Source organism: Thermobia domestica, chromosome 3 (assembly GCF_964235325.1).
Source record: "Thermobia domestica chromosome 3, izTheDome1.hap1.1, whole genome shotgun sequence".
Taxonomy (NCBI): domain Eukaryota; kingdom Metazoa; phylum Arthropoda; class Insecta; order Zygentoma; family Lepismatidae; genus Thermobia; species Thermobia domestica.
The window spans coordinates 66570146-66590899 of NC_137456.1; the positions used below are offsets into that span (position 1 = coordinate 66570146).

The 20754-nt window shown below is 31.3% G+C and overlaps 1 protein-coding gene and 1 long non-coding RNA gene across 4 annotated transcripts in view; one reads left to right on the plus strand and one right to left on the minus strand.

The window, feature by feature from the left end:
• The window catches only part of LOC145680464 (uncharacterized), a 136786-nt gene that overhangs the window by 12582 nt on the left and 103450 nt on the right, over positions 1-20754 (minus strand). For 2 of the 3 annotated variants that reach the window (XM_081751027.1, XM_081751028.1), the window contains exon 4: positions 2106-2306. The exons of the other annotated variant lie outside the window; for it this stretch is intronic. In XM_081751027.1, the coding sequence (XP_081607153.1) occupies positions 2106-2306 (201 nt within the window). The remainder of the gene's footprint in view (positions 1-2105; positions 2307-20754) is intronic. 3 annotated transcript variants of the gene reach the window in all.
• LOC145680465 (uncharacterized) overlaps positions 2313-20754 on the plus strand; it is a 165270-nt gene continuing 146828 nt past the window's right edge. Inside the window, exon 1 of the long non-coding RNA XR_014130647.1 lies at positions 2313-3589. This is a non-coding gene — a long non-coding RNA (uncharacterized LOC145680465). The remainder of the gene's footprint in view (positions 3590-20754) is intronic.

Genomic DNA, 20754 nt, shown 5'->3' on the forward strand with positions numbered 1-20754 from the left:
TAAACCGTTTGAATTACAAGAGCGCATGATAAAATACGACTTTAAAGTCCTTCTAAACAATTTTAAAATAAATCTATGCATAGAATGATTTGATGTTCCTGACGAGTTTGTTTCATAAAGCTGTTGAATTAACAGAGAATATATTCGTTAAAATTTGCAATAGCATTTACTCTAATCCATTAATATATACGTCGAACTTAAATAAACAGAAGGACAAATTTTATATCATATGACTGTATTCACAGAAAGAACTCCTTTACAATTGGTTACATTTAAGATAGAATTCTTATTAAAATTCAATATTGGAGATTTTCTAATCTTGTGCATACACCGAAATATGCAACTTGCCTACCTCATATTTTATTTGTCATAATAATGAACCGCTCTTATCATAGAAGATATTCTTGCTAAAGTTAATCGGATCTTCTTATTCCGAAGATGTGTTTCTGATCTTTAAAGTTGTTGAAAGCTTTATTTTCTTAATTTTTGTAAATAGTAATAATTGAGAAATCAAATTCATTAGGTTAGTTCAGTATATTAAAAGCTACTACATAACAAAAGCAACTTAAGCACACAACTTATATACCAAAAGCTTTTCATATATAAAAAGCATTATTTATAGCTTTGGATGTGCTTAAAGCATAGTGCTTAAGGTGAAACAGCAGCATGAAGTGTGCTAGTGCAACAAAGCATAAGCATAAAGCTTTTTAAATACTACTTTTAAAAAACTTAAATTTATCTTGATACTGATCGCTTTTGTTTTATTTTGAATCAACTATTCGTGACATTTCAATAATCTTATGTCCGTATGTAACACATTTTGTAAACATTTTAGAAAATATATCATCCGTAGATATCTGAATATATATCAAGGTATTACCTTATCCCATATTTCAAAACACATTGGCTATCAAAAAATAAAGTTGACTTCAATGTCGGTATCAGTATTCTTATTAAATAAATAAAGTTTATTTAAGTATTAAGTATAGGTTGTGTAGATAACATAATTATTATTTAATGATAAAATATTGATATTAAAATTTAATTCAAAATGTTAATAATTCCTTGTTAGAATATAAGCTTAAAAGTTAGGTTAATGAAATGAAGATATCATAAAATATTTGAATTATAATACTGCCTGACCTAACTCACTAAATTATTACTTTTTAACAAATTTTAATTCAATACTTTTCTTGTCAAATACCCAAAAAGATGATTTAATTCTTTAAGGTAAACTATTAAATCTTCAGTAACTAAGCTCCATGAATTATAAGAACATGTAATTATGTTTCTAGTTTCACTCGAAGTATTGTATGATGTTAAGGACTTCATTTTCTTGTTACTTGTATTACATCTTAAAGCATCATTCAATGATATACTAATATATTTAATATTTTGATCACAAGCATTGCATTTTGAAATTACAATGTTAATTCATATAAAATCTTCAATAGTATTTATTTCCTACTAAAATTTATTTACAATTCAAATAAAAATCATATTGAAAGATTTGGGTATTCTTAAAAATATAACTGAAAAGATTCTGAAGATATTCTGGCGTAACCATGATCATTCTATGACCGAAATTTTGTACATAAGAATTGAAGATATTTCTTAGGTATACATATTCTTCCAATGATTTTTTATTTTACGAGAATTCTTATTTTATCTATATCAGAAATTCGTATATCTTTGACGACCTGTCCTCATATACAAACACTGTCAATTCATCTATGACAAATATTCAATATTATACTATTCAAAATCACGACGTATTAATGAACAATTTTTTAAAGTGAAGTTAAAAACACATTTTTCTTGACACTTGCATCCACTGCAAAATAAACATTCTTAAATTTATCCGTAAACATTTGTTGAAAGAATGTAGCATCAGGCAGCATAATAATTGCAAATATTATTAGGATATTACAATTAAAGTTTAATAAAGTAATGGCAGAATTATGAATAATGTTAGTGTATATATTTGAGTTTAGTCGGATGAGAGGGTGGAACTATTCACGACACTTTAAGGACTTTCGTTTTTAAGATAACTGCAAAGATGGAGAACTAAGTAATTGAATGTCGTGACGAGAGTTTATGATTACCGATGATTCTTCCTCCTCGTCCTCATCCTCCAGCTCTGGGGGGTAGGTGGGAAGAGTGATGCTGATTCTTCGATTTCCTTGGGATCCACCAGAGGACGACGAATCTGAGGTAGAGGATCCCCCACCACCCCCACCTAAGACTAGACGACCGATCAGCCTGAATAGGTAGCGGGTCAAGTTTTGTATTTGTCTATCAATTAACTAGAATAAAAAGAATAATAACATACGTGTATCGAAAAAGAAAACTCGGTCATGATCATGATAACAGACAAACACTGCCAAATATAAAAACAGCAGTTATGAACGAAAATTGATGCAAATAAGAATTAGTTCATTGTTCGCATTTCAGATACGTATGAATTCAGGAATTACAAAATAAATTAAAGGTCTTGTTGAATGTATTGTTCAAATTTAGTGTGTGTGTGTGTAATATATTAATTAAATATATGTATATCACAATAATATGTGTGATACATCTACATTAACACAACATTTTACATACTTATTTTTTACTAAAATGTACTTTGAAAATTTTGATACACTTGAACTTTGTCTCAGTAGATAAATTACATATAAACAATTTATACACTTGAACTTTGTGTGTTAGTATATGAATTTAAAAATATGGTTATAATGCGGGATCTTTAAAAAAAGAAAAGTTTCAAATAAACTATGAAATTCGTATAATTCGCGAACTGTTTCATATAGTAATGACAAAATTTTTAAAATATTCTTATAATTGCTCTTAAAAAGTATTGAATTTTAGTTTATACAAAACTAGTAATTTCTCTGTATTTACAATTTCAAATACAATATTTACAACATAGTAATTATTATTCATTTTATTTTTTATGACAAAAAATATTATAGTCGAAATATCGTATTAATATTAATTTATTGCATATAATACATTTATTTTCAAAGGTGGGGTCAAATGTATGATATTACTTTGTTGATATGACGATTTCATTAAAACGGTAATATTTTATGTATTTTTAAAAATATGCTGCATATCATTTTGAAATTGAACATTTTCAATTGTTAAATTTCAAGTATTCAAAATTGCTTCTGCCCTATGACTTAACTAGTTTAGCAATATATGGCAGGGAATGTAAATTCTGTCAAATCGTAAAACTGAACACAATTGTACATGTGTAAGTATATTCTTTCTTTCTTTCTATGAATTCAGTTCTCATTTCATAGCGGTGTGGATTTTGGATTCAAATCTAATTTTGGCCGAGGATTTTCTTATTGAAATATAGTCTTTTATGATTACAGTTCAAGAGGACTATGCCGTAATCTCGAAACCTGAAGTAAAATTTAAAACAAGAAATACGTTATAAAAATATATATATTTTATTGCGAAGTCAATGTGACAACTCCAATATACAAGCTTGCATTAAAATTTAACACAAGTTCAAACCAGTATAAACATTATAGGAAGGAGTATAATAAACTAAATACTTCACGGAGCACGAACTTGGGTAAGTCATATCGTTCTCAGACATATATGATGTTTCAGTTTCGAAAGAATGTAACTTCCCTGGCAAACATTCATAAAATTTAGAAAAATGTATTATTAATACCTTTTCCTGTTACCTTCACCATTTAATACTTCGTGGTCAATTATGATATGGCTTTTAAAATCATAAAACTGTTAGTACACAAGAGATGTAATATTATAAAATAATTGAAAATTATATTAAAATTATTTTTATATTTATATTTCACCACAAAACTAGTTACCAGAAATACTTTAGATAATTTTGTATTTTATTTACAAGTAAATAATTTTCGGGTAAACGATCCCTCAACGGGACATGTTATCATCTCCATGATCTTCAAATACACTCTCAATAATTAGTCAGGTTTCTAGCCTCAGCAAGCCATTATCGCACTTCACATCTCTCAACAACTGGCGTTTCATGGTTGAATGAACTTTCTCTTTTTCCTGAAATCAGCATTGCAACCTTCTTTCTTAAGATAAAAAAAAATTAAATCTAAATGTTTAACAGAATAAGGAGATATCACTAATAAATTTAATTTCGAGAGTACACTAAGTAATACGAAGTACATCACACATAATATTATTAACTTCCTAGTAATGATAGGAGACAAGACTTGAAACTTAAGGCTTTTATAAGATTCAGGAGTAGTAGTTAACTCTTGCGAGTGACATCTTTCTGGACTATCTTTTCAAACGTGAATCAGTTTTATCAAAAACGACTCAGGAGATTCTGCTTATATTTCATAAATAAATATTTAAATCTAATAACCCAAGAATAATGTGTAAAACAAATTCTTATATAAAAAATATGCAGGAAAGGTAATTTCCTGTTACGGCTATTTCTCTCTCTCTCTCTCTCTCTCTCTCTCTCTAATACGGCATGCGATTTTATTGATACTTCCTTCAACTTGCAGAAATAACTCTGTTTGGGATAGCGATACATCAAGTTTACGTGAGGTAAAAGGAGTAAATTCTACCCGATGTTGCACGTTTGAACATGCTCATACAAAATAATTTTCCAGTGAAACCTACCGAATAAATTATTCGATTTTATTAAAATATGTTTACAGTTATCTTCTTTATCGTATTCAAACAATCCTCACTTGTTGCGATTGAAAATAGTAGGGTAAACGGGAACAAATACCCGACTTTGAGATTTCCATATTTTAAATAATATAATAAGAAAATAATTTTCTATGAAGATGTTCGCCAAAATTGATAGATTTTGACATAATAAAGAGTATAGTTTGTTTATGGCTTAACAAACATTCCAATGCATGTAGTTAAAATAGATCAAGACCCCCTTATTCTCCCGATAGTCTGAAAGTTATTTCCACGATAACTTTCGTGAAAAGTATTCGCTTTTGAACAACGTAGTGTATATACATATTGCTTGCGATTTAAATTAGTGAAGAATGGGGATAATCCTAGGTAGATCATTCCGCTGGCACTTGAAAGTCTCTTCAATGGTAACTTCAATGGTCTCTTCAATGGTAAATTATTTTGTATGAGCATGTTCAAACGTGCAACATCGGGTAGAATTTACTCCTTTTACCTCACGTAAACTTGATGTATCGCTATCCCAAACAGAGTTATTTCTGCAAGTTGAAGGAAGTATCAATAAAATCGCATGCCGTATTAGAGAGAGAGAGAGAGAGAGAGAAACAGCCGTAACAGGAAATTACCTTTCCTGCATATTTTTTATATAAGAATTTGTTTTACACATTATTCTTGGGTTATTAGATTTAAATATTTATTTATGAAATATAAGCAGAATCTCCTGAGTCGTTTTTGATAAAACTGATTCACGTTTGAAAAGATAGTCCAGAAAGATGTCACTCGCAAGAGTTAACTACTACTCCTGAATCTTATAAAAGCCTTAAGTTTCAAGTCTTGTCTCCTATCATTACTAGGAAGTTAATAATATTATGTGTGATGTACTTCGTATTACTTAGTGTACTCTCGAAATTAAATTTATTAGTGATATCTCCTTATTCTGTTAAACATTTAGATTTAATTTTTTTTTATCTTAAGAAAGAAGGTTGCAATGCTGATTTCAGGAAAAAGAGAAAGTTCATTCAACCATGAAACGCCAGTTGTTGAGAGATGTGAAGTGCGATAATGGCTTGCTGAGGCTAGAAACCTGACTAATTATTGAGAGTGTATTTGAAGATCATGGAGATGATAACATGTCCCGTTGAGGGATCGTTTACCCTAATTTTCATATACAGGGTGTTAACAAACTATGCCGACAAACTGTAATATGTGATTCCTTACATAACAATAAGATAAAAAGTGCATATAGACCTATGGCAAGAAGTGTATAGTTTCAGAGCTAGGGATATCCAAAATCTCAAAAAAGCCAAATTTCAAGAGGCCCTGTTTCGAATTCGAGAGAATGTGGATGGTGGTCCTTATCAGTGTAAAGGAAGTCACGCATACGCAATCCAAAAATGCATATTTCATTAATGTTCAATGGGTGTACACATTATTCCCTACAGGGTGAAATTCCCAAACAAGCCATCAATCGAATTTTGAGATATGCTCTGTCTTTATGATTGGTCCAAAGTAGGCCAACGATATACCTTGATAGCAGTGAACACGGAATCTTTTGGCGCAATGTCGGAAGTGTTAAGGATCGTCAGCAGCACGGTCTCTCCTATTCGGGAAAACGCATTGTGCGATGTTTTGTTTCACGCTTATAAGTGAAGAAAACGTGAAATATACCCTGACGAAATACATATCATCACGCATTATTCCGAACACAAAGAAACATGAAGCTGCCGGTTTCTAACACTTCTGCCTTCCCTCCAAAGCATTGGATGTCCATTGTTGCCAAGGCTTACCTCCTGCCACTTTGGACCATTCTTGAAATCAGGGTATATCTGAAAACTCTATTGAAAACATATCTGAGAATTACACCCTGTGGAATACCCTCTACACCTATTGACAATTAATGAAATACGCACTTTTAGATTGTATATGCGTGGCTTCCTTTACGCTGATAAGAATCACCATCCACAGTCTCTGGAATTCGAACTAGGGCGTCTGGAAATTTGGCTTTTTCGTGATTTTGGACAGCCTTATCTCTGAAACTATGCACTTTTCACCATAGGTCCATATGAATTTTTCTCTTATTTTGATGTGAGGAATCACCTCTTGGAGTTTGTCGGTATAGTTTATTAACACCCTGTAAAATATATAATGTATTTATTGATATTTTAAAAAGATGAAATAAAACAAATGTTAGGGCTTTTAATAAAAAGTTACGTCATACAATTGGTTTAATTCGTTATACAGTGAATAGTTTTCATAGTGTTAATATGCTGGGCTAAGAAAGAAAAAAAAAACAATTTCGTTAATGTGTGATGTAAAAGAATTGTATGTCCACAATGAGTTTTTAGTGTCCCTTCCAGTATTTAAGTCATTTAATTGAATAAGTGAAAGTGATTAAGACATATATTCATAGAAAAAGATCGATTAACTGGAATATTGAATGTCGCGTAAATGAATATAAAAATAATGTAATCAAAATTACTAAGATGTCGCGCATATATTCTTAGTGCTAATTCTCGATTTAGCATTTCACTCAATTTCCTAGTTACTAAGTTTTTTTTTATACATATTCTTGCAAACAAAGGGAATACTGCGCACTCTGCCCCTTCTTCACTGGACTAGCGGCTCTATTCAGAGATTAGCGTCAAAAAATATTATTAATACGTATGTAAGGTTGATTTATAATGTCATACGGCAATTGGAAATAAAGTTTATTTCATTCAAATAAACGGTATTATCTATACTCTTGCAGATTAATTACTGGTTTAGAGTTTAAGAATTTAGGATTATGAATAGAAAAATTCTGTCCTTTCAACACAGAGTCTGTATTACTTAAGGTTGGGTCCGAGCCACTACTCGATTATTGATTAGGGTTTAGTATCCCTTTCAGAAAAAAAAACTGCATGAGATGTAGACCTAGAGCTTAATGTGGGATCCAAGAAATATGATTCACGCTGAGAATCGAACTCTGTTCTCCTGCACCGGAACTACTACTCGAGTATGTATTACAGAAAAATTAACCTCACAATTTATCAAACCCAGGACAACATGAACAGAAACCATTTGCTTAACCAAATTGAAAGTGAAGGGACTTCAAAGAATTCGTGAACAGAAAACAAATTATCTTTCTTAAGTCCGTAACTTTCTCCTAAAATAAAATATTGAACTACGTGGTATATGTGGAAAGGTTTAAAATTTAAAGTATCTAAGCGTGCTTAGATAGTTCCAGGGACGGATCCAGGACGGACTTCTGGGGGAGGAAGGGTTGTAATACTGCTACTTAGAGCTACTTCTAAGAGCTTCAAACTCTGGGATGGGTTTTATTTATATATAAAATTAAAAAAAAAACTTTCCTCTACTGGGGAAGGGGCAATCGCCCCCTGGATCCGCCACTGGATAGTTCAAGAAGTTAGATAGAAAGTTTAAGAGGAATTCATATCAGCAAAAGAGCTTGTTAGCTTAATTTATCATTACCGCTGCTTCTTACCTATACTTAAATTAACCGCTTTTAAATCTAGTAGCTTTTCAATTGTCATACCATCAATTGTTTAGACGGAATATGAAATATTGGACCACGTGCATCAAAGGTAGAGGCTATGTAACTGCTTACCATTGCAAGATGAGTACAAATTTTCAAGTAAATGAAAATTCAGTATTGAAATATTAGTGACAGTGAGATTCATTGTGAAAAAAATTTGGCGGCGAATAGTCCAATTACTATACCGTACTATTAGCAGAAGAAAATATACTATACACAGTATTAGAAGCTCTCTTCTGATTTACAAAGGCTATAGGACATATTCTTTCTTTCCTTTCTTTTTGTGTGTACATGGACAGGTTCAACAGTCAACTTTCTCCTTAACTACAGTATACGTAGGTATGAGTATGTTTATATGTATGCATGGATTACGCAAGCAATGTGTTGGCTTTTTTACAAGTTGGCACACTTGATTAGTAAAAATCACAATATTATGTAACTTCTTTTTCTTTTCTTCTTCGGCTTATTTTTTTTTTATTGTTACTGAATTGTAGCATTCACCTCCTACATATACACATAATAAATTAAAACAGTGTTCATTGAAAGAATCGCCTTTCACTTATTTATGTGGTTTTTGTTGGCTTAAATGTCCCATGATCTGTCTTATATATATATATATATATATATATATATATATATATATATATATATATATATATATATATATATATATATATATATATATATATATATATATATACATGGATTGCTACTGACTCGGTTAAAACTATCTGATATTTGTTCGAATATTAAATGGTTGATCTTATCATATTAAAAAAAAAAGTGACTTTGGTTCATGCAACTCTTAAAAAGTTTTAATTTTCTAAATCCATCCTTGACAAGTAATATGGTAAGAATAAATTTAAGCCATTGTATTACGCGAATTGTGAGATGAACTAGGGTAAACTATGATCTTGTCCAATCGAAATTAGGTGCTTAAGGGTTAATGATAATGGATTCACCTATAAATATTAAGTTCGAGTTTCTAAGCCAATGTTGCAAAATTTTCTCGGTTTATTTTTGTAATGAGCAAGGAATATATCCATAGTGTTGTTCAGAATACATCCATTTCTTAACATTTTTAGCAGTCCTTTCTTTTTATATATAGTATGACCGACTATCAATTTATTATCATGGATTTTAACTTAAAGACCACAACTGTTGTTCCTATTTTTACAAGACTAGATAGAAATGGGGATCACATAACACAAGTGCGTCTGGGATACTCACTGTTTACGAATTTCAAAGTAACTTACATTACATGATCTTCAATTTTATGAAGATCTTTTGTAATTCTACTACAAACATAATATAGTCCATTATTATCATGTCTATAAACTATTCATCAAAATATAAGTTGCTCACGGTAAGATTCATTGTGCAACTTCTACTTTTTACAACCCGGATGTCCATAAATGTTCAAGCAACGACATCATTCATTACACAGGGTTATTCAAAATGATCTCGAAAACAAATTTTAATATCTTACATTTTTAAACACGTACATTCATGAAAGTGATATCAAATGAAAGAGAAACTCAAAAAGTTTCTGACGGAACTGATGTATTAGTTGCCATCTTCTCGCCACTAGGGCGACAGTAACACAAGATGGCAGCAAATGAAGACAGCAAAGCTTTGCTTATGCTAAATTTTCAAAGTAACCAGTCTGTTATTAGTGCTCAAAGAAGTTTTAGGACAAAATTTGGAGAAGATTGTCCTAGCGGGCACTGTATTCGTAAATGGTACTCGATTTTAAAGCAGAGGATGCATCTGCAAGAAGAAACCACCCGGCATGTGCAGAAACAGTGGAGCATATTCGGGCCAGTTTCACGAGAAGTTCACAGAAATCCATCGTGAAAGCAAGCAGAGAATTGTAGATACTGCAGCCTATTGTGTGGAGGATTATCCATAAGTGACTGAAATTTTATCCATATCGGTTGATATTGTTGCAAACCTTGAATCCTGGCGACAAAGAGAAAAAAAACTTGAGTTTCGCATGGATTACGCAACCAATGTGTTGGCTGGATGTGTGTCGAATTACAAAAGAAGTTCATATTAAACACATGTGATGAAACAAAACTTTTTGAGTTTTTCTTTCATTTGATATTGCTTTCGCGTATGCGCGTGTTAATAAACGTGAGTTATTAAAATTTGTAATCGGGAAGATCATTTTGAATAGCCCTGTATGCGGATGGACTGCAAAAATATCAAAAAAAGAAGTATCTGATATTATATGTACTGGACTGATAGAGACGTTATTTTTCCAGAACTTACATTTTTGTTACAGGATATTTTTTTCAGTGTTGCAATCATATTCGATTTTCTCTTATTAGAGTATTTTGTTATCCCCAAGGTAGGATTACGCATGAATTGTATAAGACTTAAATTTACTTACAATTCAATTGCTTTTGTTCAATTACTTTTAAATCTTTAAATATTGATCTTAATATTTAAAGAATATTGGTATCTCAGGTCTCTCATTTAGAAATATATGTTCATTAAAATGTTGATTTTAACCATTTTACTCATAACATTTTATATGCTCCATTTAGTGTATGCAACCTGCCTTTCAAACAAGAAATGAAATAATGTTTTATAATATGAACAATTACTTTCTTGCCTAGTTGCATATAAAAACAGATTGGAGCAAGAATTTTTTAAGCATTTCTTTCTTGTTAATTATAATTCATTTTAAAGACAAATAAGTTATTGCAAAAAAGCGTTTCCAGCGACAGGAAGTGAAAGGATTATTTATACATGATGTTTTATTAACAAGTGAGAAGTATTTTTCATACTTAATTCATAATCTCTTGTCCAGGAAGGTGATATAACATCATGAAACCAGCATAAGGGAAATACCTAAATTATTATTACTGAATTTATTGATTTTATGTCTTACTAAAGCAGTGGTGGTCCAAAGACATATCCTTGAAGAACACCACTCTTCTGTCATATCTAGATTTTACAATAAGGTAATCATACGCGTCCAGAGTAGCGTATTTAGAGTATATTTCTTGTGTTTCTTTCATGAAATTAAAGAGGAAAGCAGATTTCAGTGTTCAGATTTTAATGTCGGTTTTCCAAGTCAAAGCTATTATGAAATATGGACCTACAGATTGATCTGGGATCTGAATCATACGTATTCTTAGCAGTAATCGAACCAACAGCAAGAAAGTAACCATACAACCAAAAGGAAGATATTGAAAAAAAAACGTAAAAAAAATGGAGATTAGTAGTTTGACCAATAGTTAGTCTCACTAATACAAATATTTAACAAGGACTTTGTAGAATGCCATTAATAGGTAATTGTTATAACATTTGCTACTTTTCTTATATATGTATTCATGTCAGTTCCAGATTCAACTGGTATGAGGTTAAGTGAAACTAAAATATTAACAACAGAAAACGATAAGGAATGCTTGGAAATATAGTCAATTTTCCATTTAAGGAGTAGATAATTGAGGTGAAATCTCAATCAAGATGACCGGATGTGCAATTACACTCAACACCTTCTAGTTACGATAATCATCCGTACTAGTCCTCCTCGCTGGTCCAGGCCATAGCGTGTGCACCTTTGACGCATGTGGTCCCGGGTTCGACTTTCAAGCACTAAAATGTTAATACATTACGGAGGTTTGAATTCCACCTTAGAATATAGGTCCACATCTCATATAGTCCCGGTGTTAAAAAGAGACGCTAAACTTCACCGAACAAACAAAATGTATCTATACTAGCTCCATAAACAGAATTAGAACCCTTTGTTTTCTATTTTTCATGTGTGGAAAGTATGACGAAGACAGATATAATAGCTTACAAAATATAGTAGATAGAAGCCTTTAGAGATCAAATCAACAGATATAGAAAAAACAACGAAATTAAATGGAATTTCTAGTTTAACGTCCCACGCCTATGCCCTAAAGATGGTTAATGGAAATTGAAAGATGGTTAATGAAAGAAATAATGGAATGAGAATGAAGGAGGAAATAAGAGAACTCAGGGAAAACCAATGAACACGATGCTATCCATCATGAACATACATTACTTGGGATCGAATCGGGGACCCCTTGCACCAGAGGTGAGCGCTCTACCACTGAGCCACCTCGATCAGAAATAGAGATGAAAATACAGTGTATAGAAGTTTAAAAAATTAATAAAGGAGCATTTGTTTCCTTCTCTTAACATGACATTTTTTGATCTTTGAATTACATGCTCTAGTTGCTCATTAAACACGAACACGAAATGTCATACACACATTCCTACCAATGCCAGTATGTTGTGGTCTAGTTTACATAGAATAACTTTTATTGCTGTTTCGTACAGGCAGTGACACCAACAAATAAGATATCATAATTTAGGAGAATCTCGTTCTTGAAGTCAGGCAATATCTTCCTACATGAGAAGATAAAGATGAAGATGCTCGGTAGATAAGTGCGTTGTCTTTATAAGACAGCAGCATCAAAAAGTATAACGTAACATGAAACACCGCATAAAATCAAAACCTAATAATAATAATAGTTAATTAATTTCTTGCAGTACACAAATTATCGTATATAAACCAACGGAATTCTTTCTTTTCGTTTCTTTTTAGCAAACAAGAGAAGTCCAGGATTAATGCCATAGCTGGTTATCCTGAGTGAGCTTTTTTTCATGGCCTTTCTTCAAATCTACTGGGTGAATGTAGGAATAATATATCTATCTGAATATTTGCCCTGGAAGGCTTCTTTCCTAAATTCTCTCTCCATGTACTATTATTAATAGTTCTAGTGTAAAATGTCTTTACTTCTTTATCTGGAAATTCTTTAAATAATAAATAAAAACAATTGTTTGTATCGCTGATAGATATGCTAAAAATGCACGTTATTTTAGGATTATATTTCTTTCAAGAAACATTACGCAGCAATGGCACAACAGTACAGCTCTTGTCCGTGTTTTTTTTTTTTTTTTTTTAAATAGGATTTGAGTTTATTGTCCCTTTAAACTCCGAGGATATACGAGACGAAGTTTTTGTTGATTGATTGATTGATTTTTAGTGTAACGTTCCGTTCAGCTGCGAGGTTATATCAGACGTGGACCTACTGATTAACATGAAATCCGAACCACATGAGCTCGCGCCGGGAATCGAACCCGGGTCTTCCACGCCAAAGACGCGTACGCTAACCGTTTAGCCACGTAGAAGCCCTCAAACCAAATGTGTTGTCCTAAATTGTTCCTAAATTGTGCTATTTAATCCCGATATGGTCATCTAATTTGATGTTTAAAGTGTATGGATGTTCTCGTACTAATGAAAAACGAAAATGAAATGAAATCTTTCAGTTTAACGTCCCACGATTATGTCGTTCAAGCTAAGGGAGACGATGATTGAAGCAAGTGAATGATGATGGAAGAATTGGTGGAATGAGAAAGTGGGAGGAAACGGGAGTGCCCCGATAAAACTCACGGACACGATATTGTCCATTACAAACTTACTTGGTCGGGGATCGAACCAAGTGCGTGGGGTAAGACGCGAGCTCTACCATTGAGCCACCATGTTCCCCTAATAGAAAAAACGAGACATACGCAAGAAAACTTCGTTATTTTACTCATTACTACTAAAGACTATTTTTTTAAGTAGCATCTAAGATCATGAATTTAAAGTACCCGGTGGTCGCTCAAAGGTTAAACATACTTTTTTTTTTTTTTTTTTTTTTTTTTGCTTTTTGGTCACGTACAAGACACAGTGACTGCGACCACCGCGTTCGAGAGTAACTGTTTGCACAAAATTAATTCTCATGCAAGCATCAGCGACTAGGTATTTTGATTTGAGTTTATAAATGTTGTAATGCTAACGAATTTATTCTTATGATTTCAATCTTTCCTTACGGTCTTATTCATTATCGACGCTATGAAAGAGGGAATATACTATTCAAGTTAGATTCTAAGCTTAACAACAGCTCTGGAATTTATACGAGATTTTGTATTTCCAGTATCATTTGAACCTAAAATCATGTTTTCAAAAAAAAAAAAAAAAAAAAAAAGCATTCTAACAGTGAGAGCAAGATTCCAGCGTCAAAAGTCGAATAGTAACCAACAACATATACTAGGATTTTCCCATGATTTTCCTGTTTTATTTGGCCGAATTTTCAATTATATGTTGAATCAACATCTATTTATCTTTCACTGTGTTCTGTCTATATGTAAGAATATTTTTTCCCCCTCAAACTTCTTATAAAGGATATTTAGTGTCAAACACATATAAGACATGTAACTTTTAACATAGTTTTAAATTCGTTCAACAACATTCACATTTAGTTTGTCAACAAGTCACAGGTCAACGTCATATTGTAATGTCGATAGACAATTATATGAGAGAGGAAAAAAGATAATATTTACAAGAAAAGTATAAAAATTAGACCGTCTATGTTAATGCTGCAGTGCTGCATTGCTTAATAAATAGTGCTACATAGTGTTATCAATATATATTTACATATACACAAATATACATTTACAAACACGAAGTGGTATTTTTTAGGTTTTTAGTTCCAGCAATCTAATTTAACAGGTCCGGATTCGTTTTATTAACTCTTATTTTCACATTTGTATCAATAACAAGAAAACAGTTAAATTACACTGACAGTAATTACACTGATATAATTACACTGACAGTACAATTATATATATGCGTGTTAACTGTCTGCATGCACTCTAGATTAACTATACTGCATTCTAGATTAATAACTGTGTGTCAAATTAGTATTTCTAAATAAATTTCGAATCGGAGTGAATCATTTCATTTAAAAATATTCATATTCCGAATACCCATTTTGCTTTCAAGACTATATTCATTACCACTGAAATGAATTGTATTAATTTCCCTCCTCATTTATGCCTATTACTATAACATAAGGAAAGTACAATAAAAAAATCCTATTCCTAAAAGTCATCAGTTCATTTATTGAGGCAAACCATGTCTGGCAGATTTTTTTGAAACAGTGCATTGTAGACGAAAATTTTCAAACAAATAATTTACTGTAAATATTGACGATATAACAGATCGTAATTCGTGATAATTATAAAGAAAACAAGTTCTAGAAGCAAATGAGTATGAAATACAAAAAAAAAAAAATAGTTAATTTTGAAAGTATAGAAGCAATTGGATTGAAAGTGAAGAAAGATTTAGAAAAAAAAAGACAACTAGTTGAGAAATTTGAGAAAGAAAGGAATGGTATTGCTGAAAGTGTAGAGAGAACAAAAACAAAGATTGTAAGATCATAATACGAAAATCAAAGAACAAATATTGTTTTACTTGCAGCGGGACACAAAAAGTTACAAGAGAAAGGTTTTCAAAAAGAATCATTTTATTGAGAACTAGGAGACCAGCAATGAACATAAAGAAAGTATTTTAAAAAACAGTGGGAGAGAATAAACTTAAGGTTGTTGAAATTGCAGAGAAATAAAAAAAGTTTAAAGAGAGTATGACTGAACATGATAAAAATAAAATGTTTTTGATGAAAGCTCGGTGAAAAAAAAATAGTCTTAAGAGTGCCGCTAAGAAAGATAAAAGAAATTCAACAATATAGAGGAAGGAACTGAAACAGGAAGAATATTCTTGAAAATGTAGAGATGGTAAACAACGATCATGAAAATATAACATAAGGGAAGTAAAATGATTGTTGTGACTTAAAAAGTGTTCAGAAAATATAGATCAACGCACAAATGTTATCAATATGTTGATAGAATAAGAATAGAGAATAATTAAAAGTGATTTGTAACAGTTAACTGATGCTGAAGGTGAAAAAGGTGGAGATAATGTGGAGGACGTAGTATGAACAGTAAAACTGCTTATAAAACATGGTTGAGGAAACAGAGGCAAGGGTAATGAGAGAGATAACGAGAAAGTTGAGGAAATAGAAATAGAATTTAAAAGACTTGTAGGAATAATTGTAGCACGTATAGTACAGAAAAGTAGTTGAAAATACGTTAAAGGAGACAAAGATTGTGAATCACAACAAAGCAAGATAAGGAAATATTTTAAAAAGACAACTTTCGTTAAAACGATGACAAATGTTATAACATAGCTTAGAAAGGTGAAAATAAATAGTTTTTTTATACTCTATAAAATCTGTAAGAGGATGATAAGGAGATACAAAATAAAAAAGTTTTGAGATAGTGAAGGACAGGCAGAAGAAGAGATACGTAATCACTTTTTAAAAAAATATAGTTAAAGAAAAAGAGAGAGCAAGAAAAAGTTATTCAAATATTGTAGAGTAACATAAACACTTTCAGAAATGCTAAAACAGAAAAGGGAACACAGAAAACTATAATTTTTGTTGTCTGGACGAAGAAGAGAGAAATAAATAGACAGGAAACGTGCTGATAGAATTGTAATAGAGAAACTGTAACAAATTGAAACAATGTTAGTAAATTCACAGAATAATTTTTAAAAAAGAGATTGAAAGTAAAAGTATAAAGTCATTGTAGAGAAAAATATAGATAAATGTTATCTTAAAATGAAGAAAAAGACAGTTGAAGGTGCAGCAAAGTAGTTCAGATGCCGAAAAGTAGTTGTTGAATGAGAAACAGAAGAAATGTAATCATGTAAGCATATCAGAGAAGGAAATTAGTCGTAATGATAATGTCAGATAAATATTATTAAACAAAGAAGAACGCAAATAAAGAAAGGAAAGTGATAAGAAAGGGAAGAAACTTATTTAAAAAATAGCTGAAAATGTTAAATAAAGATTTTATAGAAAGTTTTCTATATATAGAATAGATTGTAGTTGAACAACAAGTAGAAAAGAATGGGGAAAATAATTGAAAGTGCAATACAGATGACTATAAAATTTTGAAAGCTTAGGAAATTCAGAGAAAACAAATTTCTTGAAGTTGTAGGTAAACAAATAAGAGTTGGAAAAGAATGACAGAAAAGAAAAAAAACATTTGCTGAAAATAAGGTGAAATGAAAGAAAAAAGTTGTTGGAATTGTATTAGATGGGAGAGAAAAAGTGTTGAAAGAAAGAAATATTATAAAATTGTGAAGAAAGAGTTTGGGGGTTGAGGAAGGAATAGAGAAAAGTTGTGGTAGAGAAAGAGAAATTGATAGAAAACAAAGGAAAGTTGTCCACAATGTTATTCAGAATAAGATTACATTGTAGCAGTTGAGACATCAAGTGAAGTAGAGAACTACAAAGAAAAATGTGGTAGATAGTTAAAAAGTGTGATAGGTAAATATTTTTGAGCGTACGCTAGATGTGTTAGATAAAATGTGTTCGCTATAAGTACAAAAACTTTAATGTAAAATTCTTTAAGGTTTGCTAATGAAAGAAAACACCTTGTTGAAAATAGTGAGCACAATAGCTATAAGAGCTTATTCAAGGTGTTAGTCGTATATTTTGTTTGAATTACGTGTATTAGAAGAATGAATGCGTATGAAATTCTCAAACGGAAAAAATCGATTTCAAATTTCAATTAGGGTCTTGAAATAGGCATAAAAACACGATTGATTACGAAATACAATACATATGTAATATACATCGAATGCTTACCCATATTATATACCCATTACACTAGTAAGTAAAGAAAGAAATTACTCTCTACCAATACGTAAGTATACTTACAAGTTAGATTTGTGTTCAGTACAAGTAGGCTTTAGGAAAAAGTAAGAATATTAAAAAAAAGTAATACAAGCTGCAATGCAAAGTTTTGAATAAAAACCTACAAAATTAATTCTTCAAAAACTGACAATATTTTACATTATTTACATATTTTGTACATTAACAAAAATAACAAATATTTGTATATAATGCAATTTAAATGTAAAAAATACTTTGATATGTAACGTTTTAAAGAACAATTGTATTTTGAAGATAATGTTTCGCAATATCATAAAAATTAGTTGATTTATCATTTAAATCTCTTAGAAATCCAGGTGATTTAATTATGTGATATTGTAGCAATTATTTTCTCCTTTACTATGCATTAGGAGGAACTGTGTCCCGAAAAGATCATCTATAGTATGTTGGAGGGATTTTTTTTTAGAAGGAATTCTCTCCAATGCAGCATAACTTTATCCTTTTTTCGTCCGACGAAGGATATTCTAACCTCTACAATTTCCTTTTTGAGTAAGGCCACGCATTTACAATACATGTTTTCGTCGATATATGAACTATTGTTTCAATTCAATATCATCTACTTCGGAGAATCTCTATCTTTAACCCTCTATTCTTAAGATTTCAGCACATTATTTATAGGTATGATGTAATCTTAACCTTTTTAAAGTTCTTTCTTGTTAGAAAAATTTCCTATTGCTAGTGCGAATAGAAAGCATTAAACAAGAAAGTTGACATTCAAGATATTTTTAAAAAATATTTTCACGACTGTCACACGTGACTTTAGTGTGAGTGGTCACTGACTCAATGCTCGGTAGAGGTCTGGAAACTTTCAAGTGCTGATCCAGCATTATAAAGCAATTGGGGAGATAAGAATTAAGAGGTAGTGAACTCCGAGTTAGAAAGCCAGTAATAATGGCGCCTGTGAGAGGATGCAATGACCACGTATCACGCGGTTGAAAATGCGCCAACTGACCGGCCATACTCCTTCCAACTTCATATTTCTGACTCAGGCCAGCATGTGTTACATATTTTGTATATATATATATATATATGTGGCACGACTGTTAACTTATTTCAATTCACCTGAATTTCTTAGAGATTATTTTCATCTTACGTTTCTATAACGCGTTACGTAGAAATAATACAAATTTAAAGCAACTATATACAGGTATGACTCATTATACGAGTTCTCAATTCACGCAATTTCACTATAATGCGATTTGGTTGGAAATTGGCTCTGAAATAAAATTGCACATAAAAATAAGAATTTACTTAGTCTATCTGAAGATGTCAAGCTGCAAACTTGTGTTGTTGCAGTATTGCTATTGTACATACTAATTCTTCAAAACAAAGTGGAGAGCAATAGTGATCAAAAATGCTAAAACAGCTATAACACTGAAATAAATATTGGATATTATATTATATATAACTAAGAAATTGAAATTTTATTCAGTTTGCACAAATCACGGTTGTACGATATTTCCTAGAACAAATTAATGACGTATACCAGTGATACCTGTACATAGAATCTAATTTGAATCGGCAGTTGTAACAATAAGAAGAAGAAAGAAAACAAAAAGGGAAAAAATAAAGTAAACGCCAAATTGAATATCGAGTTTTGCCCTGAGTTTTATTTCGTGGTTTACAAACACTTTTGAACTTTACTCAAAGACTAGAATTAAGGTTCCCGCTGGTATAGTATAGTAAGATACACAAATTTTCCTAAAGACGCACAAAGGAAATAAATTCAGGGTAGAAACTAGATTTTGAATTTGGCAACACAAATTTTCTACTTGCAACTGCCGATTCAATCATAAATTAAAATTGCAAGACCATAAAATGAAACATTTCATTATTACTACTTATTATAATATAAAATTAAATATTGTAGTTTAAATGTCTCGTTTCGTATTTTCAATACAAAATTCTACTTTATGAAAGAAATATGGAGAGAAGAGGCGTAAGTTTTTTTGTGACCGTAGAGCAGCGTTTCCCAACCTTCTTCAACTTGCGGCACACTACGGGTATAACTTAAATTCTTGCGGCACACTTACAGATATTATTATTTGTAAACATAAAACACAGTGATATTTTTTCTGTGATTACTGATCTTCTTCTCACAGAGAAGAAAGCTCGATCACTAGTTTTCCTCAGTGGTAAACCATTATGCTTATTCTTCATTGTAATTTAAAAATAGAAAACAATTGCAATGAAATATTGAACTCAGGTTTTTAAAAATACGCTTTCTTTTTCGAAAACTGTATCCAACCTTTCACTAAGAAGGAAGATCACTATATAACGAACGAACGAACAAATCTCTTTTACTTTTAAAACACAAATGTACGTAATTTGTATGCATGTTTGCTTTGTCGAAGAGATTGAATGATATTTTAAAATTTCAAGTTTCGACATAGTCTGCAACAATAAAGAAACAATAATGGTCATAACAATGATAAATACTTTTTTCAACATTAAAAATGTACAAAAAGTAACACGGTATAAAACTTAAAATTGTAGGTTCATAGTAGAGGTTCATAGTAGTGTGAAATAGAAATGTACAATTTTCCCTACGTTTTGTAATTTGATTGCTATGGAATTAATAATTTTGTTTCGATTTACTCGCGGCACACCAGCGGCCCATTCATGGCACACCAGTGTGCCGCGGCACACCGGTTGGGAAACGCTGCCGTAGAGGATAACAATACAACTTAAAGGAAAACTATACTATAAGACAGTGATGCGTCCTGCCATATTATACAGAACGGAATGTTGGACGACGAAGAAGAGAAATGAACAAAGGTTACATGTTGCTGAGACGAAGATGCTGCGGTGGATGTGTAGGGTGATGTGGAAAGACAGGATTAAGAGTGAAGTGATCCGATGAACATTAAATGTGAGACAAGTAGTAGAAAAACTGCAGAAAAGTAGAGTGAAATAGTTTGAACATGAAAGAAGAAAACC